This window comes from Spinacia oleracea, chromosome 4, assembly GCF_020520425.1.
Source record: "Spinacia oleracea cultivar Varoflay chromosome 4, BTI_SOV_V1, whole genome shotgun sequence".
Classification (NCBI taxonomy): domain Eukaryota; kingdom Viridiplantae; phylum Streptophyta; class Magnoliopsida; order Caryophyllales; family Amaranthaceae; genus Spinacia; species Spinacia oleracea.
This window is the reverse complement of record NC_079490.1, coordinates 35,463,239-35,489,704: the sequence shown is the minus strand read 5'-3', so window position 1 is coordinate 35,489,704 and position 26,466 is coordinate 35,463,239. Positions and strand designations below refer to the sequence as shown.

The 26,466-nt window shown below is 42.4% G+C and overlaps 1 protein-coding gene across 1 annotated transcript; it reads right to left on the bottom strand.

The window, feature by feature from the left end:
* Window positions 1–9,468: 9,468 nt before the first annotated feature.
* On the bottom strand, window positions 9,469–12,126 carry LOC130471273 (uncharacterized). Its single transcript, XM_056841309.1, has 5 exons — window positions 11,680–12,126; window positions 10,991–11,027; window positions 9,878–9,947; window positions 9,678–9,776; window positions 9,469–9,576 (listed from the first exon to the last, which is right to left on the bottom strand). Exons 1-5 carry the CDS (start codon window positions 11,738–11,740, stop codon window positions 9,535–9,537), a joined length of 309 nt encoding a protein of 102 aa, XP_056697287.1. The 5' UTR covers window positions 11,741–12,126; the 3' UTR covers window positions 9,469–9,534.
* Between the last annotated feature and the right edge of the window lie 14,340 nt (window positions 12,127–26,466).

Sequence of the window (26,466 nt, the reverse complement as noted above, 5' to 3'; positions counted from 1 at the left end):
TCTTAAAAGAACGTTAAAAATTTACTTTCTGGCACATTTCCACTACAAAGTTTGACACATTTCCCACTAACTATATTAAAAATAAAAAAATCCACTATCAACTACTACCTCCGTTTCATAATGATCTTTACACTTTCCGTTTTAGTTCGTTTTATAATGTTCTTTACACTTTGCTTTATTCCATTTTTGGACATGAAAATTTACTACCTTACCCTTCTTACCCTACAATATTTACACTTTTCACTCACTTTCTCTTACTTTATTCATTTTTTTCTTACACCCACCCATCTTTTCACATGTTTCTCTTACTTTATTTATATTTTCTTATAGGAAAATTTTCCAAATACAACCTAATAAGGTTCTCTATTTGCCAATTGCAACCTCAAATTTTTAATTTTGCCAATTACAACCTTAAACTTATACATCCATTTTAAGTTACAACCCGAAGTTATTTTCCGGCAAAAATCACTGGAAAATGATGTCACAATGTTATTAAAAAAATAATTACATAATTTCAATAAAAAAATTAATTCGATAAATAAGAATTAAAACAACAAAAATAAAATAATCCGAATATTTTTTTTATAGATATTATGTATTTCGTTTTTTTTAATAACGCTATGACATCATCTTCCGGTGATTTTTGCCACACAATGGTTTCGGGTTGTAATTTGAAATAGATGTACACATTTAAGGTTATAATTGGCAAAATTAGAAATTTGAGGTTGGAATTGACAAATAGAGAACTTTATTAGGTTGTATTTGGCAAATTTGCCTTTATTATATTAACTAAATTTTCTACTTTATCTTAACACTTGTGCAAATAATAACTGTAAAGATCTTTAATTATGAAACGAAAGTAGTACCACCTAATAAAAGATTAAGTCAATAGGTTGCCTAAAATTCTGTGTCGGTCAAAGCAGGACGATTAAGGGATCGAGGGAGTATAAGACATAACTTCACCAAATTCAAAATTATCGACTGAAATTGACACGAATATAAACATGTACCTTATATTATCCGAATTTGACGAGACCCGAACTGTTTATAACTGATCCGAACAGATTAGATGACCCCAACTGTTAATATCCATTTAATTTTTAATTTTTTAATTTTTTATTTTAGGTACTTCGTATCTATTAAGGTAAAACTTCCAAGAAACTTGGTATCCAATAATATTACCCGTTAATTTTTTTTTACTTGTGCTCTTTTAAGATGGTTCAAGTTCATGTGTTTTAAAATAGAAAAACACTTATGTTTGGGCTCCCAATTGAATATCAATTGGGCCACTAAGTCCAAAGCCCAATGGCTCAAATACAACAACATCAAACCCACTACACTTAAAGGGCTATTTAGCCATCAACCAAGGCCCATGGCCCAATAGCAATAAATGACCTATGGGCATTTATTATGCAAACACTATAAATAAGCCGCCAAGGCTCACACTTCAAGGTACGTCCAATTTATCGCCTTAAGACTACTCTCTAGAGAACTTCTCTCTCTACAATCCGAGCATCGTTCTTACTTAGGCATCGGAGGGGCTTTCCTCGGAAACACCCCCGAGGCTAGTAACTTTGTATTTGTGCAGGTGAATTCGGACATTACTCATTCAAGCTAGCAAGATCTTCAATGCACACGAAAGGGCCTTCATTCGAAGCCCATTGTTTCGTCCACTTCAACACCGGAACAATTTGGCGCTGTCTGTGGGGAAGAACACTTCAAAGCCTTGAAAAACACCCCATTTTCTACTTCGAAAATGGAAAACCCTAACAATGACAACCGTGACGATGTCCTTGTCCATACGGACTCAGAGTCCGACGAGGAGGCGCAACTGCAGTCAGAGGCGAGATCACAGCCGACAAGGGCCACCGCCACAACAGCCAGCAAACCTCCACTCCCTTCTCGAGAAGAGCTCGCCGCAGCCATGACTATCATGCAGAACTTCCTCTTCAATGAGAAAGAACAGGCACAAGCAGCAGATCGTCGAGAAGCGAGGAGAATCAGGCGACAACTTCTGCTGAACAGGCCACCGCCTAACGAGGAAACTGCGAGGCCCGAACGCACTGTCCCCACGATGTCGGGAACACACCTGACAACAAGATGGAGATAGAGTACATGGGACACGCAACAAAGGCAGAACAACAGCCAGAATATTTTGAAACACCGTCTCCAACGCCGCAAGCTATCCAAAGCGGAGCAAGTGACCGTACTCGGATCCGAAGTTCGGTATACAGCAGGTTACGACCTTCGGTCCATGACAGGCTAGGCAGCACCAGTGGGTCCAGTAGGCAACCCGAAGCCAGTGGCCGGTTGAGAAGGAGAAGGAGGAGTGATCGAACTCCTAGCCCCCTACACGCCCCCGAGCAATCCCACAAAGGAAACTCGAGGAGCGAAGGTATCAGGGCGAGACTAGGAAAGAGGATCATGACCCTAACATCTTCCCCGTTCTCAAATGATATTGTTATGGAGGAAATCCCTAAAGTTTGGCTACCAGCGCACTTGACATACAGCGGGATCACGGACCCGAGGGATCACGTTATCTCCTACGAGCAGCAAATGTTCCTAAGCCCCTACTCCGAGGCCTGTTGGTGCAAATATTTCCCAACCACGCAAACAGGAGTTGCGGGAGAATGGTTCAGATCGTTGCCGAAGGGATCGATCAAAAGCTGGAAGAAGCTGAAGAAGAGATTTTGCGTACAGTTCGTGAGCAATAATCGCCCCGAACGAACTACCGCAGAGCTAACCTCCATACAACAAGAAAGAGACAAAAGTCTACGGGACTTCATGGCCAGATTCATGAAAGAATCAACTAACATCCAGAACTTACAGCCAGACGTAGCAATCTTCGCCTTGAAGCACACGCTTCGGGAGGGGAAGTTCCGGGATAAACTGTCAATGAAAAACCCCTCCAAAATAGCTGACGTACTTCAAATGGCAGATGCATTCATCAGAACGGAGGAGTTCAACAAAGCAGCAGCAAGGTTGAAAAGTCCCTCGGATACGAGAGACACAAAAATGAATCAGAGTAAGCCCGAGGGCAACTCAAGGAAGGGGAAAGAGAAGGTGGGTGCAATAGATGCAAGCCCAAAGAAAGATGGGAGAAAGGGTGAACTTCAACCCAAATACACCAAGTACACCCCACTCACTATACCCCGAAGAGAAATTTTCAGCCTCCACAAGAATGATGAGAAATGGAAGCTGCCAGACAAGCTCAGATCAAACCCCATTCGCAGAAACAAGAACAAGTGGTGCGAGTTCCACGATGACTTCGGCCATACCACTGAAGAATGCAACTCGCTGAAGGATAACATCGAGGACCTCATCCGCCGAGGCTACCTAAAGCAATACTTGGTTGACCGAAGGGAAGAAAAAGAAAAAGCAGCAACTGGAAAACCACAAGAACAGGCCCAGAAAAGAGTCTATGAAGCCGAAGGGCAAAAGAAAAAACCTATTCTCGTGGTATTCGGAGGACAGAGGTCTGGTCACGCCAGCAAGCAACACTTGAGAGCTCTCTCCCACCGAGTCAACTTCAGCACTGTAGGGGAGAACCAACCTACACCCCGAACATGACTTTCACTGCTGATGATTGCATCGGAACCCAGTACAAACATGACGACCCATTGGTGATCAAAATGGATCTCAACAACCATAACGTCCACAGAGTATTGGTCGATGGAGGGAGCGTCGTCAATATCATCTTCAGAAACTGTTTCGAGCAGCTCATCCTCGAGGAAGGAGAAGAATCACTGACTAAGGTCAGTTACCCACTGATTGGATTCAACGGATCCGCAGCAGTCCCCCGAGGAAAGATCACCCTGCCCGTCACCGTTGGTCAAGGCCTAGCGGCAAAAAACATCCGAGAAGAATTCTTGGTGATGGATTGCGATTTAGTGTATAATGTCATCATGGGACGAACCATGATCCACAAGATACAAGCAGTTCCATCCACATACCACCAGATGATGATGTATGTCTCGGATGCAGGTTTCGCCGAACGGATAAAAGGTGACCAGGAGGTAGCAAGACGAACTTGCCACACTGCCACCCGAAAGCCGAAGTTAGGAGATGGTCCCGAAGATGAGGACGAGAAAAGTGGCCCCTCAAAGGAAGAAAATGAGGCGAAAAGGAGAAAGGCAGGATCGAGCAGTCTGGTAGAACCCGCAGAGGTTGATGCTCGACCCGAAACCCTTTCCCCCGAGCCAGATCAAGAAATGGAGGACGTCCCCCTGGAGGATGATTCAGACAGAAGTGTCCGAATAGGAAGTGGCCTAAGTTCGGGACTCTGAATCGAACTGATCCAGTTGTTGTGGGATCACAAAGATATTTTTGCATGGTCGGCAGCCGATATGCCAGGGATAGATCCGAAGATGATCTGCCACAAGCTGGATGTCAACGCTGAGGCTCGACCAATCAAGCAGAAAAAGAGGAATTATTCCTCAGAAAAGAACAAAGCTATCGCCGAAGAGGTGAAAAAACTGCAAGAGGCAGGTTTCATTGAACCGTGCATGTACCCCAAGTGGCTGGCCAATGTGGTGATGGTCAAGAAAGCAAAGGGCTCGTGGCGCATGTGGGTTGACTTCACAGATCTCAACCAAGCCTGCCCAAAAGATTGCTACCTTCTCCCGAGGATAGATCAGCTAGTAGACTCTACGAGCGGCCATGCATTACTAAGCTTCATGGCCGCCTTTTCAGGGTACCATCAAGTATTCATGCACCCCGACGATAGAGCAAAAACTGCCTTCATCACAAGCGCGGGAGTGTTCAACTACAGAATGATGCCCTTCGGATTGAAAAATGCCGGAGCTACTTACCAAAGGCTAGTTGACCACGTCTTCGCAGATCAAAAAGGAAGGAACGTCGAGGTTTATGTGGACGATTCCATAGTGAAAATTGTGAAGGAAGAGGACCACATCAAAGACCTGGCCGAGACCTTCGCCAACCTGAGGAAGTACAAAATGAAGCTGAACCCGAAGAAATGTGTCTTCGGGGTAAAGTCAGGGAAGTTCCTCGGATTCATGGTGAGCGAAAGGGGGATTGATGGGAACCCGGACAAGGTCCAGGCAGCATTGGATCTGCCCGAGCCGAAGACAAAGAGAGACGTGCAAAGGCTAACCGGTAGGTTAGCCGCACTGTCAAGGTTCATATCGAAAGCTTCGGACAAAAGGGAACCCTTCTTCAAAGCTCTCAAACCAAAGACTCTCCCAGGAGGAGAGGCAGAACCAATCAAAAAGAAAGGCATCCCGAGGAAAGTGGACCCCGAACTGACATGGGAACAAGAGCACAGAGATGCATTCCAACAGCTCAGGGCTTACCTGGCCCAACTGCCGACGTTAGCCAGGCCAAAGGAAGGGAAACCCTATACCTATACGTCGCAGTTAGTCCCGGGACAGTGAGTGCAGTGCTCCTTCGGGAAGAAGTGAAAAAGCAACAGCCAATCTATTTCACCAGCCGAACTCTAACAGATGCCGAGACTCGGTATCCACTCATTGAGAAAGTAGCACACGCAGTGGTGGTAGCTGCCCAAAAACTAAGGCCCTATTTCGACTCCCATCAAATAGTGGTGCCAACTGACCAACCACTGGAGAAAGTGCTAGACAAGATAGAGAGGTCGGGAAGATTGGCCGCATGGCCTTTTGAGCTATCTGAGTTCGGCATCAAGTATCAGCCGAGGACAGCCATCAAGGCGCAATCACTCGCTGACTTCTGGGTCGAATGCTCATATCAAGAAATGCTGGAAGACACCAAAAGAACTTGGGAAGTCTACTCTGACGGATCTTCCACAATGAATGGCTCGGGAGCCGTAGTGGTGTTGATGCCTCCACTAGGGAAAAGCATTGAATATGCCCTAAAGTTCGGTTTCAAAGCAGCCAACAATGAGGCCGAATATGAGGCCGCGATCGCAGGGATAGAGCTATGCCTATCTCTGGAGGCCGAACATGTTTGCCTCAAGACCGATTCCCAGCTTGTAGCCAACCAAATCCGAGGGGAGTATGAGGCCAAATGGCCAAGTATGACAGCTTATCTAGCAAAAATGAAATCCTTAACGTCAAAGTTAAGATCCTTCGAAGTCATCCTCATCCCCCGAGGTCAGAACACACAAGCAGATGCACTATCAAAACTTGCAAGCTCAACGCTCATCGACCTAAACAGGTCGGTCCATGTGGAAGTACACCAAGAAAGAAGCATCGATATGCCACCCCCCACAGTCTGCAACCTGCGTCCCGAACCAAGCTGGATGGACGCAGTCATCGGATACAAGGAGAGGGGAGAACTTCCCGAAGACAAGCTGCACGCAAGAAAGTTAAAAATATCCAACTAATGGTTCATCATCGACGCCAACGGAGAACTCATGAGAAAGTCATTCTCAGCTCCACTGCTGAAATGTGTAGGTCCCACCGATGCCGATTACATCCTAAGGGAAATCCACCTCGGCATATGTGGAAATCACATCGGAGGCAGAGCACTGGTGCACAAGGCCTTAAGGGCCGGATTTTGGTGGCCCACCATGGTTTCCGAAGCAAAAACAATGACGAGGAAGTGCGGAAAATGCCAGAAGTTCGCACCAGCAATCCATCAGCCAGCTCAGACCTTACAATCAACACTCTACCCTTTACCATTCGCACAATGGGGCCTGGACATCATCGGTCCATTCCCCTCGGCTGTAAACCAGGAGAAGTGGTTGATTGTCGGAGTTGACTATTTCAGGAAGTGGATTGAAGCCGAAGCAGTCTCGTCCATCACTGAGCCACAAGTCCGCAAATTCATATGGCAAAACATCATCACCAGGTTCGGAATACCGAGGCTAATGGTCTTCGACCATGGAAAGAAATTTGACAATAAGCCACTACAAAAGTGGTGCAAACAATTCGGTATCCACCTTGCCTACTCAGCAGTATGCCATCCTCAGAGCAACGGCCAAGCCGAAGCCGCGAACAAGCTCATCCTCAACGCACTCAAGAAAAGAGTTGAGGACGAAAAGAGCAAATGGCTAGAGGAGCTCCCTGGAACACTTTGGTCCCTTCGGACCACCGAGAAGGAAGCCACGGGGCAGACACCCTTCCACTTGGTATAGGGTTCCGAGGCTGTCATCCCTGTAGAGATAGGCACAGAAAGCTTGAGGATCCAGACATACAACAAGTATGATGGAATCCATGGACAAAGCAATGACCAACTTCTGTCCGAAGCCCTAGACCTACTAGATGAAGCTCGGGACGAAGCCAAAACTCTCAACGCAGCCTATCAACAAAGGGTCAGCAAGCACTACAACCGAAGAGTCAATGTCAGACCTCTAAAGGTCGGCGACCTTGTGCTCAGAAACGCTGCTGCAGTTCAAAAGGGAAGGATCCACGGGAAGCTCTCGGCAACGTGGGAAGGACCATACATCATCCACTCTGAAAAGAGGACTGGCACCTTTATGCTTAAACAGTTAGATGGAACAATCTTGAAGAACCATTAGAATGCCGATGTTCTCAAGAAATATTTTGTATGATCTCATCCCCCTTTGTAATCCAAGTAAGTTGTTTAATGAGAAGAGGAAAGTCATTGGCACCATGTGTTTCATTAAACGTATCCCCCTATCTTTTGCTTTATCACTATTTTTTATACATATGCATGCAACTTCGGATCTGATCAATCCGAAGCTAAAATCAACCCAAGACAACTATTCCTTGGAGTCTAAATCCAAGAAATAGTTGGCTCAAAATCCAACCCACAAGGTACTGTCCAGAATCCCCGGATTCGCGATACCTAGGGAAACTCCGTTTGCAACAAATTCTCTCGAATAAGTTATACAGAGTTCGGCTCAGATCCGCGGATCCCCGAAGCTCATAACTAAGAGTCAAACTTGCGACTTCTTGCCCAGGTTTCCGAGCCACAAGAAGTCGGAAGAACGGAAAATGAAATCTCTTAACTGATCTACAGAACTGAGGAGCTCAAAAGTAGCCTCTTAACAGATCCACGGATCTGAAGAGCTCAGAAGCAGACTCCTAACAGATCTACAGACATTAAGAGTCCAAAAGCTACCAAGCTCCTCAGCAAATCCACGGATTTGAAGGACTCAAAAGCAAAACCGAGTCTCTTAAACAGATCTACGAATTTGAAGGACTCAAAAGCAAAACCGAGTCTCTTAAACAGATCTACGGATTTGAAGAACTCAAAAACTTATTCGAGAGACTTAGCAAATCTATGGATTTGAAGAACTCGCAAATAGATCTACGGATTTGAAGAACTCAAAAAACAAAACGAGTCTCTTAGCAAGTCTATGGATTTGAAGAACTCGCAAACGAGGAGCGTCCTAGCAAATCTACGGATTCAAAGGCAAAGGAACTAAGTACTTCGGAAGCACATAAAATTAAAACGAAGCAGCCAAATAGAAAAGCAAAGCCATTTTTCATTCAATATTTGCGGGAACAAGTACAATCACACCAACTAAAGCTCGCCACAGCCCGAGGAATCCTCAAAAATTGAAAGCAAAATGACCTGAAAAAGCTAAATCGGCAGCCATCAACAGACAAACATCGGCCTACCGAAGTAATAGGAAAGCAAAAAGAAATTATTAAAAGTACGACGCAGCACCGAGGCAAAAGGGGGGAAGGTCAAGCACATATTCGGAAGTCCTCAACTGGAACCAACCGACTCTGAAGAAGACGATTGCCCGAAACGCTAACTCATGGGAGCTTCAGAATCAGTCCCCTGAGGAGCATCTTTGGAGGAGCCTCCAACATTGGTGTCACCTTCGGAGTCCACCTTCCGAAGCCGAGCTTCTTCAAGAGCCCTCTGACGCTCAGCTTCGGCTTCGTCACACTAGTGGAAAAAGGGTCATTTGCATCGCACTTTTAAGCACATTTGCGTCGCACACTGTGCGTGGCAAAAGATCTCGATGCAAATGACTAAAAGTCATTTGCGTCGCACAAAAGTGCGATGCAAATGACCCTTATTTGCGTCGCACATTAAGCAAATGTGCGTGGCAAATGACTTTTCAGGCACCATGTTGAAAAGTCATTTGCCACGCACATTATCTTAAAGTGCGACGCAAATGACTTTCAGGCGCCAAAAAAAACGTCATTTGCCACGCACAATAGCTTAATGTGCGACGCAAATGAAAATTTGAGCGCCAAAAAATTAAGTCATTTGCCTCGCACAATAGCTTAATGTGCGACGCAAATGGCATTTTTGGCGCCAAAAAATTAAGTCATTTGCCTCGCACATTAAGCTAACGTGCGTGGCAAATGACTTATTTTTTGTTTTTTTTAAAAATTGGTTTTTTAATATTTTATTGGAAATTCCGACACGATCGTCTTTGAAAGTAGACGCTTCCCAATACCGGGAATACATTTATAAATAATACATGTCACAAAAGTTTACAACGTAATTAACGTTCCCAATAAAAGGCAATTATATTTGTCATAGATCAACCAACATGTTACAACAAACATAAAATTATTACAACAAAGGTATCTAGCTAGAGATCGAGTTCATATTACAAATTAAGCTAAAATTCGACATTGTTCATGAAGTAATCTGCCCAAAAATCTTTCACAACATTAATCTCCTCCGGTGAATAAGGCAATGTTCTTCCTAAAAAAGTGTAAATAATTCAATTTATCAACGATCGATCAATATAATAGTTTTGTGTACTTCAATTTATTATATAAAGTACGTAGTTTATGAGAACATACCTTAGTAAGATCTTGACTATTACCATGATTCATTATTATGTCGTACATAAAACGCATGACGTAGTAGCCACAATCTAGTGATCCCGGTTGTTGAGCACGCTACATGCATTAAAATAAATAACACAAGTAAAATTTCTATCACATTGTATGTTATAATTTTGAAAAACTTGATTCTTAGGTAAATAATAAACTAATTATACCTGTGCTGGAATCCATGTTAATTTAGTTCCCTTAGATTGTCCACTTAATCTCTTGTAACTCCGAAAAGCACTACACATTCGATAAAATATGCAATTATATATACTTTGTTTACACATGTAAATGCAAAGAATACTTTACATGTAAGTGCAATTATAAATCACTACTTTACTTGTTTCCTTGGGTCATATTTAGGCAAAAATGAAGTTTTCAACCCAACTTTGAACTAAAGAACCATCGGAATGTTTTCAAACTTATTACACGTTTAATATGCATATTTACAAGTTTCTAAGACTCTTTACAATCTATTATTTCACATTTAAGGCTAATTGGGTCGTTCTAGGACATTTTTAGGCAAAAATGACGTTTTCGAACCCAACTTTGAACTAAAGAACCTAAGGAATGTTTTCAAACTTATTACACGTTTAATATGCATATTTACAACTTTCTAAGGCTCTTTACAATCTATTATTTCACATTTAAGGCTAATTGGGTCGTTCTAGGACATTTTTAGGCAAATATGACGTTTTCGAACCCAACTTTGAACTAAAGAACCTAAGGAATGTTTTCAAACTTATTACACGTTTAATATGCATATTTACAACTTTCTAAGGCTCTTTACAATCTATTATTTCACATTTAAGGCTAATTGGGTCGTTCTAGGACATTTTTAGGCAAATATGACGTTTTCGAACCCAACTTTGAACTAAAGAACCTAAGGAATGTTTTCAAACTTATTACACGTTTAATATGCATATTTACAACTTTCTAAAGCTCTTTACAATCTATTATTTACATTTAAGGCTAATTTGGTCGTTCTAAGTCATTTTTAGGAAAAAGTGAAGTTTTCGAACCCAACTTTGAACTAAAGAACCTAAGGAATGTTTTCAAACTTATTACACCTTTAATATGCATACTTCATATTGAAATATATTAGTTATAAATGTAGGAAATGAGAAGGGAGAGCTGTACATGCATACTTCAGAATCAAATATATTCGTTATCAATGTACGAAAGCAAACAGAATTTTACTTTGCCTATTTTTTGGAGGATCTGATTCCAAAGAACAGTTCTCCAATCTCCACGAATCCACTACAGAGAAAAGTTTTTCTTACCTATGAGAAGGGTGGAGAAGCTTCTTTGGGATTTGAGCTGAAAAGTACAGATTGAAAAAGGAAGGTTAACTCTTCTAATTTAAGAGTGAAACTTTAAGAAGTCCTTAATAATATTTCTAATACAAGATACAAAGAATCCTCCTAGACCCTAATCTAAGTTTGTTAAAACTATGGATGACTTATCTTAAATTGACTTCTTTCTTGTTAATTATAGACAGAAGCTACCAGAAAACAAAGAGAACGCGACATAAATTTAGGACCACTGCCTTCTTAAAAAAGATGCAGGAGCTCTAAAAGTTCACTTTTCCATCAGATATGGTTATATGACTATTGTTCAAGACATCAAAACTTCAGTAATATAAATTGGACATACATACAGATTATAAATTTCTGATAGTGCCAAAATTCAAAGGCAAATTTGATCACGGCTAGTCATTAATTAGTTCTTGCTCAAGGGAAAATCAACGCGAAGATAATAATAAAGTATGAGTTATTCTGACCTGATATAATCCTAAGGCCTAAAACATAATCCAGAAAAAGGTAAGGTATTTGACAATGATCAGTTTTTTTCTTTCAGAAGAATAATTAAAGGAGATGCCTTTTGCACTTGGGAAAAATCCCTTTATGCAAAATCTTTATACAAAACATAAAAAATTCGAAATGAAATAAAAAGGAGAGATCAAGCTTACTCATAGCCTTAAAATTTTGAGGTGGAGTCATATGCTTTGCACACACACACAGCACAGGCATCTGAAATATGAACCTTTCCCTTTGGCATATCACTTCCTGGTTGTGTAATCTTCAATCTTCCAATTTCCCAAATTCTTTCCGTCTTACTGCATTACAATTTACAACTTATTAATCAAACTGAGAATCTCGTTTAAATTTTTTTTTTGGCACATTCTACCGTATTCAATCCGAGTGTTCATTAGCCCTATCGTGACATGCTGACCTGACATTATTCAAAACTCCAAAATGCATTATTGACAATGCTCTAATTCTACCCTACATACTTGTATTCTAATGTCTTACCCTATTACATAATTACATTTAGTTAACAATACATATGCCATTGTTTTTCGCGGTCTGCCATTTATCTTATTGACCATTTTAGGATTACATAAACATAATACAGTCATACAAACATAAACCCAACAGACTGTATTACAAAACACAGATTTGCAAATCATGAAACCATACACACTTATGCTACCCTAGACACTTATGTTCTAATTTCATATCTGTTACATAATTACAGTTAGTTAACAGTTTTAACACAACATAGAGAAAAGACAGATTTGGAAATCATGAAACCATAATCAAAGGGAAGGAAGCTGATTACAAAACCAAAAGGCAGGGAACCTGAAATATATTTATATTTATAAATAATAATAAAAAAAAGAAAAAAACGCCCAAATATCTATAGACAGTCTATGCAAAACCTTCAAGACAAGAATAGAATCTCAAGAAAAAAAAGAAAAAAAAACCCAAAAAAACATTCCCTCAAATCTGAACACGCTTATACACATATCTCAACCCCAAACCCCAGGAAAACAGGAAAATTAACAAAAACATAAACAAAATTCAATCTTAAATGTAAATAATACCTAATTGATTATTGAAGAAAGGAGAGACAACACATGGGGCGGCGACTGTGAGCAGGGGACGACGTGCAGGGGGCGGTGGTAGTAAGGGGAGTGCGCAGGGGCGGTTGTGAGCCGCGACGGGTGTGCGAGCAACTGCGGGTGAGCCGCAGCGACACTGTGCAGGAGGCGACGGATGTGAGAACAAGGGCAGGTGAGAGAAACGGCGGGTGAGGACTAATTCCTTGGCCGTGGGCGGCGGCGCCGGTGAAGTGAATTGAAGCACTGTTGTTTGTTTCGTTTGGTGGGAGTGAATTGAAGCACTATTGTTGTTTGTCGCAAAACCTAAGTCAGAATGAAAAGTTGAAAGCAATAAGCGTGAGCGGGAAATTGAGGGAAAAAAATAATTAGCCAGTGCGTCGCAGATTTATAAATCTGCGTGGCAAATGACTTTAGGATGCTCCTAGAGTCATTTGCCACGCAGATTTGTAAATTTGCGACGCACTTGATTGAGTCATTTGCCTCGCAGCTTTGTTAATCTGCGATGCAAATGACTCTGGGGGGCATCCGTCATTTTCCTCGCAGTTTAACAAAGCTGCGACGCAAATGAGTAAATTTCATGCTAAAATTTGTTATTTGCATCACATGTTCAGAATGGCGTGGCAAATGCGGGGATGCAAATAAGCCTTTTTGCACTAGTGTCACGGTCAGCCTGGCACTCCTCCAAGTGATCTTTGGCCCTCATCCAGATCGGAATCTTCTCATTCCAAGGGAAATGAGGCATGTGCTTCGCAAACATCCGCCGAGCACCCAGGATGTGTGAGGGGGTCGAAAAAGCACGAGGCTAATGCATGACCTCGTCCCTCGTGGGCGTGACGTCGTCAGATCAAGTGTAGTTAGATTTCCTATGAGTTTACACCCAATCGACTAGTAATATAGGAGTCGCCATTCAGTTTTTAACGACAATGAGAAAAACTGACAAAACCCGGTTATCGTGACATAAAGGGAGTGCAATTATGTTCAACCACGGCAGCCGTAGGTTCCCTTGTGATTCCTGGTGTGGGGATCGCTCAACGTACACCCGCAGGGCAGAGATTGAGAGTTCGGGGGACTGTAACTACCGAGAGGAGTGCTCATCGATAACTCCAGAGACAGGTTATCCTTACTAGCTCAGCATAAATAATTGAAGGGACATGCGTTAAACTATTAAACCATTCTGAATTAATTTTAGCAATATGCAACACATAATACTAAATCGATCGTGATTATCTTGTTTAGATTGATTTAAGGTACCTAGCATGATAGTTCAATTGTCCAAGGTATTATCTTTATTAGGCGTGATAGATCAATCAAAAAAATAGTTTAACAATTTTATAAAAGGGTGATGAAAGCGATTAAATCATGCGAAGGCACACATTACGACGCACCCTTGAGAGGTGCGTCACGGTTCTCAGAAAACTAACCACTTGGCTTTGCTATTTCTCCTTTTATTTAACGAATCTCGGGTTTCTGAGCAGTGTTCCAGTATTTAGGATTAATTCATCACCTACAAGGGACAGGATACGTTCTGTTCGACTTTTGGGTCGATTGCGACAGAACGCGGGATCAATTTCGCAGCGTGAGGCTTAGGCTTAGGGTTGGAGTCAATAATCAGATTATGTTTATGTGTGTTTTGTTGTGTTGTCTTTAGGGGTCTATTTATAGGAAAAAGTGGCGTAGAAAGATATATTTTCAGGAATATGAATACGAAACGGATTAGGAAAAGAATCCGTCCCAGGTATTTTCGGCGCCCAGCACTAGGCGTCAAAGATTTCGGCGCCCAGGGCTGGCCGTTGAAAATAGGATCTGGGCAGAATTCTTTGTCAGATTGGACTCTAGAGTACGGAGTCCATTAAGAGACTTAATCCGAGTTATTTGGTGCGTATCAATTTACGACGGAATGCGTCTGGGCTCTTTACGAACTCTAGGTTCGTTATGAGTTTAATTAATACGTTAACTCTTTTATCGAATTGCGATAGGAATAGAATTTCTTTTAAAATTTCTATCTCTTTTAGGATTTATGTTGGAGTGCAACACCTAATTCTGACAGGTTTCTATCTTTTTATTCTTACTACTTTTAGCAAATACCTTTTACGGCAGCTACTATTTCTAGCAGGTTTCTATAAATGGAAGCTTTGGCTGAAATGAAAGGGTGATTTGAGATTCGTTATTTTATAGGAGATGCGTTGCCAAGTGGAGATTTATGTTCTCATCATCGAACCTTCCCTTTCGGGAATGGGGACAAAAGTAGGTGTCCACAGTTAGCCCCCACTTTGACTGAGTCTTGGAGTAAGACGATGGTCAAAGTATTAGACGGAGTGCGTCATACAAGCCATGGTGTATGTGACCTGTTTTGCGAGGGTCTCACGAGCCCCCGAGTGATAACATTTGACTTAAGGGTCATTACTTGAAGTGTTAACACATTCCTCACGTGTCATTGGAATTTGTTAACCAATAGTATAGAAACTCCCTCACTTTGTCATTGGAAGTATCTAAAGATGTATAGAAACTCCCTCACTTTGTCATTGGAAGTATCTAAAGATGTTTTCGAAATCAAAGCTATAAAGTGTAACCAGGCTTGACCAAGCCCAATCACGAAGTAAAAATATTTTTAAAGATTCTCATTTTCAGGGTTAGCTAAACGAGAAAACCCCCTTGTTTTTATAGGACGTAAAACGAAGGAAAATCCAGCACACCGCTCTTTTTTGGAAAAGCGCAAAACCAATCCTTTGATTTTTGGAAAAGGGAAACCATCTTTTGGTTTTTGGAAAAAGATAAACCATCCTTTGATTTTTGGAAAAAGATAAACCATCTTTTGATTTTTGGAAAAAGATAAACCATCTTTTGATTTTTGGAAAAAGATAAACCATCCTTTGATTTTTGGAAAAGGATAAACCGGGAAAAGTTATCGCTGCAGCGACTAAGGACCTGCGTGGTTAGTGACGCAGACCCCGCCCGCTGAAGGTGGGCGAGCCTGTCCTGTTGAGGGTGGAAGCCCCGTCCGATAGAAGTGGACGAATATGTTTTGATGTTTTGAAAATAAGGACCTACGCGGTTTGTGACGTAGACCCCGCTGGCTGAAGATGGCGAGCCTGTTTTGTGCTTTTGAAGACTTCATTTTCGAAAACTGAGGACCTGCGCGGTTAGTGACGCAGACCCCGCCGGCTGAAGATGGCGAGCCTGTTTTTGTTTTTTGAAGAATTTATTTTCTTTCGAGGGATGCTCGGATTTAGTTGCAACCTGAATGTGGGTTGACAACGTTCTTAGACGGACCATTGTCTCGTGGTCATCATCTTTCATGGTTTTGAGCTAGTCTTTACGGCTCAATTTTGCCACTACCTGGGTCCTTGATTAGGGGACTATGTATAAGTATCAACGGCGACCTTTGTTTTGAGGTCGTAATCCGGTTTTATCTTTTGATATTATCCAAACACGGGACTTCGTATAGCGTAGTCTGGGAATATTGTTTTAACTTTGCATACTCTCTTTTGAAATATATATTTTCTTTCGAGCCCCCAAGCATTCGTGCTTGACGGTCATTTCTTGTCAAAGAGGTTCCTTGGGGATACGCATTCTGTAATGTCCTTGATCGTGTTTGGGATCGTGCTCGTAAGTGCGAGCGATCTTTGTAGTGGTGTGCTACTTTTAACAAAGCCTTGAGGTGCGACTTTCAGTAAAGGAATCGGCAATTTTCAAGTCGAATGGATACGGCAGGACCCTATAGAAATCCGGGCTTCTTTTGGGCCTGGGCTCATTTTCGGCGCCCAGGCCTGGGCGTTAGAAATATTTCACGCCCAAGTGGGGCGTTGAAAATATTGCTTGGGATGGTCTTTTGATGACACAGTTGGCCTCTCGTTCGTTCGTTCGTTCGTTTATTTCACTTGGAAATTCTACGTATTCTCTTCTCTTTTGTTTTTCTTTATTTTGATTTTCAGCGCCCAGAGCTAGGCGCCGGAATATCTGGCGCCTGGTCCTGGGCGTTGAAAGTGCGTCCCAGGCAGGACTTTGATTATTTAAAGGAACTGTTGCTCTTAAGGTGTACAGTTATTGCAATAGTCGGGCGAGCCTATATGGCCCGAGTAACATACTTTGAGGCGTAAGACTTTGATCGCTCTCGTATATTTTTTCTCTTGAACGTGTTCGTGAATGTTCGATACTTATAACGTATGTGCGAACGAGCGTTCATAGAATGGCCGTTGTGTGCGGTCCATTAATCAGTTCGCTTGAATCATTTTTTGTTTTTTGAGCAGTGACTGATACTGAATAATTTGCTTAGAAGCTTGATAGGGTTCAAGGCCTATTCATGAAGTGGGCTCAAGCATCGTGCCCTTTTGATCGTTCTAACATTTTCTTTGAGACCCCCTTTTTTTTCGCTATGGTCGTTTCGTAGCTTGGAGCCCCCAAGTATGCATGTTGGGATGCTTCCTTTTGGCGTACGATTTTTTTAGGTTTTTTCGAGAAAGATACCTTGGGGTTCCGTTCGTGTAGGTACGAGCTATCCCTTCCGTGGTAGGTAATATTTTGCTACCTTTAATCCCTAATGTAGAAGTCGTGTGGCTTGCATTTTGAATTTGGGCGATAAGTAGTCTTTGCCTCTTTTACACATGCTCTTGGTCGTGCCCGCATTAGTGCAATATGCCTTACTCTTTTTTTTCAGACTTGTACCGTGGGATGGTTGAACTTATGGTGCGACGTAAGCTTGTATAGCCTAACAGCGTGTCTTAGAACATTCCTCCAGGTGTTGGGATATCAATATTATTTTTTTGCGTTGGAGTACTTCATCACGCCTCGTTCAGGTGCTCGAACAAGTGTAGCACCTTCTGCGCGGGTGTGCACGGCTTATTACTTCATTCGATGCGAGGATTCATAGATGTTTCTTTCTTGTTTTTATCCTTGATTTTTCTTTCGCTTTTGCTTTGGAATGACGTAGACTATGTAACGGACGCTTGTAGGGCGGGCGTTATGTGCAGTAGTTTGATCGGAGTTTTGGTGACTCGCGATTTTCAGTTACCCTTGTTAGTGGGGTGACTTTATATATTCTAAGTAGCGCTTAGAATTTGGGAGGAGTTGTAGCCATTCTAAGGTTCGTTTTACACGATCAAACCTTAGGATTGTGCCCCTATGACGTGTGTATAGCATTAGCGTCGAGAATTTGCGATAAAATCGTCATTTCGAGCATTTTTAGAGTGTTTTTCTCAAGCCCCCAATTGTAGCTACGGGATTGGCCTGGTGCTATAATGCTTGGCATACGTTTTTATGCATTCATGGTGACATGGATCATGAATAGTTTGAACCAGACTCGTTTAGTGCGAGGTACGTTCGAGTAGTGATTTGCTACTTCTCTTGTAAATGTCGTATTGTGCGACATTGCCATGGTCAAGGTAGTCACATGTTGAAGTGTGCCTTGACCAAAAGCTAGGTGCCTTTCTTTACATATAATCATATTTAGAATTCTTTTTGACTCACTTGCAACATCGAGATAAACGCATACTTAGCTTAAACCAACGACACTTTATTATGTTCGAAGAATTATTTGAAATCCGAGTCCTACTGTGTACAATCCGAGGTGTCCTAAGTAAGTTGACTTATAGAAGGGTTCGTACAAGATTACATGAGTGAATCAAAATACTGTTACGATTTTTGGAATGCTGTCTAAGGATTTGCTGGAAGCCAGGGTGCAGGCGTCAAGATATTACTTTTGCCCGTGTGGCACATGCTTTAGGAGTTTAGGGCCATCTTTTCCAGAATTGCGGGAATATAAACCGCTTTCAAATTGACTTAGATTTACTTGGTGTATGTCTGTACAAAAGGTCAAGGTATACTTAGTTCTTTCCCTAGCTATTTCATTTCAATTTTTAGCCCCCAGTTGCTATTATGTCTTCTCATTAATGATGCTTTCAGATTTCGATTTTAGTGCCCATGTCATATGTCTAAGTAGGGTGAGCCTTGGTTAAGTGCCAAGTCCTATTGACAATGTTTGATTTTTTCAAAGGGGATTAGCAAGCATTCGAATTATCATGAATGGGTGCCCTGTGTTCGAAGGAACGATGGGGCGATGTCGTAGAATAATCCTTTTTATTGCAAGCTTACTGCCTTTACTACTTGTTGGCGATTATGACTGTGTCTAGTGGTGAAAGAAGGTCTTTGAGTGAGTTACTTTGCTTTAGGGAGGGTCAAGTCGAGTACTTTAGAGGTCATGGATGCTCGCGCTAGCCCCCATTCAAATGAGGCAAAGCGATCTTTTGAGTATTGGCTAACTGCCTAGGAGTGTGTGTGCTCCTTCTGGTAAGGGTACGTGCCCTTATTATTTTTCGATGTGTGCTCATTTTGGCATCTTGATGACTTGGATTCTTCCTTTGACTTAAATTTTTCTTTCGACTTGGATTGTAAGTAATTAAATTTCAATAAGGGACTCTATTTTTTATTCTTGTTATATATTCTATAGGTTTTAACATTTTTGCAAATTGGTTGGACCGAATCATGGATTTCCTACATATCCGCTTTAAATAGATTTAATTTGGAATCAGGTATTGCGTAGTTCTTAGCCAGAAAATGGTTTCTTAGAATGCCGATTTTAAACAAGTACGTTCGAGTGGAATCGTAATGTTTGAAATAGGGTGAAATAAGTGAATTTTATTATTATTTTAATCTGCTGCTTTGTCGTAAGCCAAAAATTTATTTTATTTTTTAAGTACATGTATTTGCACAAAAATCTTTTCATGTGTTTTTTTGGTACGTATATCTGAATACGTGTTGTACCCCTCCAAGTGTTCGTTATTTTTCCGTGTATGTGTGGATAAAATGACGAGCACTTCTGGACAAAATTTGGCAAGCAGAGAGATTCAGCGCCCAGGCTGGGGCGTTATAGATTCCGGCGCCCAGCTCTGGGCGCTGATAATTATTTCTGGGCAGATTTTTTTTGGTGCGCTAAATGCTTTTTTTCTTTTTAGACGATCTTTAAAGGCGCTTTGCAAAGTTTCCTCTTTTTTTTTATTATATATATATATATATATATATATATATATATATATATATATATATATATATATATATATATATATATATATATATATTAAGCGTAGAATGTACTTTTCATTTGCCCCTTTTTTTTTATTCGTGACTCAAGACGGCTTGAAAGATCGGTTGAATGAGATAGGATAATTTTTATAGGTATTAGTTAAGCATGAGGATTGGAAAGGGTAGAAGATCGTAGAACTTTATGTAGTTTTTGTGGTATGATTTGGATTGGTTGACTCAATTCTTTTCCTTTGTTTACTTGGGTAAATTTCACACTTTGGGAGGTACGGACTAAGTATTTCATGGCTCGCTCTTTTCGCTCTCCCTTTTCTCTTTCTCTTTAAGTATTTCATGGCTCGCTCTTTTCGCTCTCCCCTTTTCTCTTTCTCTTTTTTATTTTTTTTCTTGGGATTTCTCCCCCTTTTTATTTGGGCTAAAGGGTAGATGGTTGTGGTCTTGGAGTCACGAGCCGAGACTGAGTGAGCCTCTTAATTTTAGTAGGCCTAGGGTGGACCTTTAAATTGTCTTACTTTGCAAGCGTATTTAGTCGTTTTGTAAATAGCGTAGATTCAAAATGTTGTTTTTACTTTATTGAAATTTAATGAAAGAATTACATCGAAAATAATTTTTTTGCTTCTTTTCAGATTCCAGTTTTCGGGATTTAATTGGAAGTTTTGATTTAGACTCGAACTTTCATTAATCTTTTCTGATTATAACCCGTGTATGAATACAAGGAGGTGGCCTAGACTCAAAATAATGACGTGGCGTAAGCCTATGATACTTGACCGAGCGACTCTCAGATTTAGGCTAATTGGACCATAACTTTTGTTGGTGACACTTTAGATTTTAACCCTTGGGTGTTCGTTTGTCATGCGCCATTTTGCTTAGTGTTTGCAAGGTAGTTAGTTGGGGAGATCGAATTTTCATTTTTGCAAGACTAGAATCATTAGTGCGGCTTCCCTCTTAGTGTGTATTGCTTTACCCCGATGGTAGCCCTATGGCATGCCGATTTGGGTATTTTCATGGTTCGTCATGTTGCATTCATGGAAAATCTTTTAGTCCGTACTTAGGAGTATTTCAAGGAGCGAGTGGCTCGAGAGGACCATGATAGTCGTGAGCCAATGTGATCATAAGCCTTGAGGCCATTAATTTTTTTTGCCAATGGTATTGACACCTTAGTTTCACTTTGGGGGTTGTGCGACTATGGAGGAATGATTTTCAGAACGTGACTGTTTCCATTTTGCAAATACTTGAATTACATAATATATTCTTTTTATTGGTGAGAGAGAGTATTGAGGCCGTAGATTCTTAGCAAGGGATGAAAATTGCATAAAGGTGCTTATTGATTTCTTTTAAATGTTAGGAAGGGAGACTCAATATGGTTTAACCTTTTAACTTGCAGGACGACACCAAGCATTAGGACCGATTCTATGTATAAGACAACTAAGACTTAGGATTTAGATTGTACTTTGGCATAGCCTAGTCTAGACTCGGATTTATTTATTTTTTTATTCGAACATTATTTTTCCTTGAAAAATTTATTTGAACATCATTTTTTGAATACTTTGCCCATGTGACATTCAAGGTTATATTAATTAGCATGCTTGGTTTTGGTGCTGAACATTGTCGTCATAGGAGGCCTAATGACGACGCAAGGAGTTATTAATTTTATAAGTTGTTCTTAGAATTGAGTGCCTTTTTCATACGTCCTCGTAGCAAATTTGTTACGAATTTTTTATTGCTACGTATATTTTGTGTGCGGGCACCGAGGCTGCGGTGCTTGGCCAAAAGGCCAAGCAGCAACTTCAGCGCCCAGCAGGGGCGTTGAAATAATTGGCGCCCAGCCATGGGCGCTGAAAATGCGTCCCTGACTGGTACTCATGTTCTGTTCATCTATTTTATTCGTACATACGACTTAATTTTGCGTGCTTGCCCAATAACGTCCTTTGCGCGTTACGCAGCGTCGTGGGATCCGTTACAGGCCGTCCTGGGCGTCGCTTATTTTCGTGGCGATCGCCCGGGATTGCGGGACACGTATTTAGGTATAACTCTTTGGCCAATTGGTGTTTATGAATGTTTGGGTAATTTTTAGGGTTGTTGGTTTTCTAGCGTTATTTGTCACGCACAATCACAACACAATCACGTTATTCGCTACACATAACTAACATTACAACATGAAACAAAAATAATATGTCACGTAGTTTATGATAGACTTCTATGGGTAATATTTGCGCCGGCTTGGTACCGCTTCTATCGTAGATCCAACACATGCCCCGCTCGAGGTAGTGCATTCAACAGACGAATTTCGTCCCAAGAGGCCAATCACGATGTAAGCCAAGGGGGCATGCACCAATGAGAGGGACCTTAGTGGGCGAGCGATTGGGTTTGGGACGGGTGTACTACTAGCGAAAAGTGCCGAGTGGACAACATTCGAAGCGTATGCACCCCCCGGTTGGCGATGGGTATCCTTAGTCCCAACTCCCGAGATGAAACATGCCAAGGGAGCCGAGATTCGTTATGCGGTTCTGTCCGTTCACATTAATATGCTGATTTTCAGGTCGTCCCAACTTGATAAGGAAATAAACGCGGAGTAGGATCGTTTCACCCTTCAGCTATTTTGATTACCTACGAGCACGAGTATTTCCTTAACGGTCCCCAGCAGAGTCGCCAATGTGAGGGGGTCGAAAAAGCACGAGGCTAATGCATGACCTCGTCCCTCGTGGGCGTGACGTCGTCAGATCAAGTGTAGTTAGATTTCCTGTGAGTTTACACCCAATCGACTAGTAATATAGGAGTCGCCATTCAGTTTTTAACGACAATGAGAAAAACTGACAAAACCCGGTTATCGTGACATAAAGGGAGTGCAATTATGTTCGACCACGACGGCCATAGGTTCCCTTGTGATCCCTGGTGTGGGGATCGCTCAACGTACACCCGCAGGGCAGAGATTGAGAGTTCGGGGGACTGTAACTACCGAGAGGAGTGCTCATCGATAACTCCAGAGGCAGGTTATCCTTACTAGCTCAGCATAAATAATTGAAGGGACATGCGTTAAACTATTAAACTATTCTGAATTGATTTTAGCAATATGCAACACATAATACTAAATCGATCGTGATTATCTTGTTTAGATTGATTTAAGGTACCTAGCATGATAGTTCAACTGTCCAAGGTATTATCTTTATTAGGCGTGATAGATCAATCAAATTAATAGTTTAACAATTTTATAAAAGGGTGATGAAAGCGATTAAATCATGCGAAGGGACACATTACGACGCACCCTTGAGAGGTGCGTCACGGTTCTCAGAAAACTAACCACTTGGCTTTGCTATTTCTCCTTTTATTTAACGAATCTCGGGTTTCTGAGCAGTGTTCCAGTATTTAGGCTTAATTCATCAGCTACAAGGGACAGGATACGTTCTGTTCGACTTTTGGGTCGATTGCGACAGAACGCGGGATCAATTTCGCAGCGTGAGGCTTAGGCTTAGGGTTGGAGTCAATACTCAGATTATGAATTGTGTGTTCTTTTGTGTTGTCTTTAGGGGTCTATTTATAGGAAAACGTGGCGTAGAAAGATAGATTTTCAAGAATATGAATACGAAACGGATTAGGAAAAGAATTCGTCCCATGTATTTTCGGCGCCCAACACTGGGCGTCAAAGATTTCGGCGCCCAGGGCTGGGCGTTGAAAATAAGATCTGGGCATAATTCTTTGTCAGGTTAGACTCTAGAGTACGGAGTCCATTAAGAGACTTAATCCGAGTTATTTGGTGCGTATCAATTTACGACGGAATGCGTCTGGGCCCTTTACGAACTCTAGGTTCGTTATGAGTTTAATTAATACGTTAACTCTTTTATCGAATTGCGATAGGAATAGAATTCCTTTTACAATTTCTATCTCTTTTAGGATTTATGTTGGAGTGCAACACCTAATTCTGACAGGTTTCTATCTTTTTATTCTTACTACTTTTAGCAATTACCTTTTACGGCAGCTACTATTTCTAGCAGGTTTCTATAAATGGAATCTTTAGCTGAAATGAAAGGGTGATTTGAGATTCGTTATTTTATAGGAGATGCGTTGCCAAGTGGAGATTTATGTTCTCATCATCGAACCTTCCCTTTCGGGAATGAGGACAAAAGTAGGTGTCTACAGGATGCCAGTCCAATACTGTTCTCTACACTGATCAGCAGTATAGAGTTCAGCCCTCTCCTGCTCAAGCTTCCGAATTAGCTCATCCTTCTCCCGAATCTTGAGCTGAAGAGTGGGAACTTTGTTGGCTTCATTCTCAACCAACTCCCAGTTCTTGACAAACTGTTGGAGCCTCGACTTCGCCTCCGTGCGCTCACGCTTCTCTTCCTTGTGCTCGGACTCAGCCCCCTTGAGTTTAGACTCCACCTTCTTGAGAAGTTTGTCCTTTGCTTCTAGTTCGGTCGCGAACTTAGCAGACATATCCTCCTTCTCCTTCTCAAAAAGGGAAATCTTCACAGCATCTTCTTCGACCTGGAAATCGAGCTTGCCAACCTCGTTTCCAATCTCCTCCCCCATGGCCCGAGCCTCACGACTGTACTTTAGGTACAGTTGCTTGACGTCTACAAGCTCGGAAAGCAACTGCCCGACCTTTTGATCCAGCGTAGAAATATCATGAGCATAAGCCTCCTGATACTTCTTCAGTTTTCGCTCCTCAACCGAGCTGCACTGCGCAGCGAACGATGACCAATAAACGGCCTGAAAAGGGAGAAAGTCAAGATATGGACAAAATGAAGAGGAATGATACGGAAAAAATGATAAACACACACCTCATTCAAGTAGTACTGGGCCATCATGGTTGGATGCCTCTCCTCGGCCCCGCGAACTCGCCACTGCGTGTTGGCCCGAAGCATGTTCTCCCTCGCAGCCTCGGGACCAACCACAGAACCCGCGTGAGCCGAAGGATCCTCTCCCATGATCGAAGGCCTGGCGTACCGAGCCATTGCCTCCCTCACTTCCTCGGGGATTCTCTTCAAAGGAACCTCCGGACAGGGATCAGCGTGGATCAACCTATCCAAAGCCGAGGTGGAAGTGGAGCCCAACGTCTCACGACATCTCTTCGTCCCCTTGCCTTGCTCGGGCTGCCCATCCGCCAATTTCGAAGAAAGAGGGTCAACCTTCTCAGCAGCCAAAACTTCAGGTATGGTAGAATCAGAACCCGTAAGATCCACCATCACCTTCACGGGGCTTTTCGGTTCCTCAAGAGGAACTTCAGCAGTTTTGTCCTCTTAGGGAACGATGGGGTCAACAGAACCCAAGATAGGGTCAGTCTCGAACGCCTCCATCTCCGCAATAATATCTTGGATCACGGCCCCCGAAGGAGTGGGCGGCTTCAGCGGAGAAGGCACAGTTGTCTCCTCAGCAAGAGGCTGATCCACGGGCGGCGGCTCCGAAACCACCACACTCTTCAGCTTCTGCCCAGGCAGAGGCATAAGATCCAGAAGACTCTTCGGGGGAGGCATATTCTTCGAAGTCGTTTTCTACACAAATAAATTAACAACGGTTAACTTCGGACTAACAAGAAGGTCCAAGAAAATCTTTCTGAAGGACGAAAATAATACCTCCTCCGAAGCTTGGGAAGTATTTGCTTTCTTCGGATGCACAGATGACTTCAGCAAAGTGCTACCCTTCCTCCTCTTCTGTTCCTAGAGAAAGAAAGCACGCATCAGCACCCAAACGAGAACAAAGAAAGAAGAATAAAACAAAAAGTGAAGTACCCGGTTCTTAGATAAAGAAGTATCTATCCGAGCCGGGGACGAAACCGAAGGAACGACACGTGGCGCAGCGTCAATCCCAGGACCCTAAAAAGACGGGTCAGGTCCAAGGCGTTAGCCAACGGCCAACCGAAACACAAAACCAAAGGGATGAACGAAACTGAGAAGTAAGAGTTCATACCAGGTCCGAAGTCGTCTGAAGAGGGCGAAGAACGACCTTCACAGGAACGGCCTCGGGAGACGAAGCAGAATCAAATGGGTCAGATCGAACTTCGGCAATCCGAGCAACACCCGCAGGAGACAACACGTAATCCCTCAAACGAGGATTACGAGGATTCTCTTTCCCAAACTTGTACTCGGGAGCCGAATCGTGAATGGTCCGCAGATCCAAAGAGATGCCCAAAACCTCAGGGTCGATACGATCAAAACCGTATTCTGCAAAACAAATGCTTATGCCTCCGATCCGGAGTAGCAACCCCCACCATGTCGGGATCAGGCTTCACAAACCATTTTGGAGGACGGTAGAAATTTAGATGCTTCGGATCCGTTGGAACACGAACAAGCAGCCACTCCGTTTTCCAGTTATGGTCGGAGCTGAGGTAAGGATAAGCCGTGATATAGTTAGGCTCACCCTTCCTCCAAGACTTCTTGTTGACAATGGTCCACCAACCATACCCATCACCCTTGGAAGCATGGTTGAAGGACAGATCGTGAAGATCTTTAAAAACGGCGACAGAGCAGGGGAAATTGACGAAGTCGCACACCCATCGAAATCCGATGATGTGCCTCATGGACTTCGGAGTAAGTTGAGCCAAACTGATGTTGTACGACACCAAGAGCTCGGAAATGAACGGATCCAAAGGAAAACGGAGACCATTCTCCAGGTGATGGGTGGACACAGAAATGAAACCTTTCGGCGGATGAGTCACTCGAGGACGCTCCTGTTCGGGAAGCTCGCACCAGTACCCCAAAGCGTGCTGGATTCCATATAGCTCTTCGGCTTTCCGATGATAGGCCCCCAGCTTCGCCTCCACCAACCAATCACCACTCACTGATTTTTCCAGGAGACCGTCAATCTTGGTGGTCTCATGCAAAA

Bases quoted from the DNA above. Each gene is read 5' to 3' on its own strand.
- LOC130471273 (XM_056841309.1), bottom strand. From the start codon at position 11,740: ATGCCTGTGCTGTGTGTGTGTGCAAAGCATATGACTCCACCTCAAAAT. The intron at 11,028-11,679 runs GTAAGCTTGATC...TGTACTTTTCAG, and splicing joins TCAAAATTTTAAGGCTATGA to CTCAAATCCCAAAGAAGCTT. The intron at 9,777-9,877 runs GTATAATTAGTT...TAATGCATGTAG, and splicing joins TAACATGGATTCCAGCACAG to CGTGCTCAACAACCGGGATC.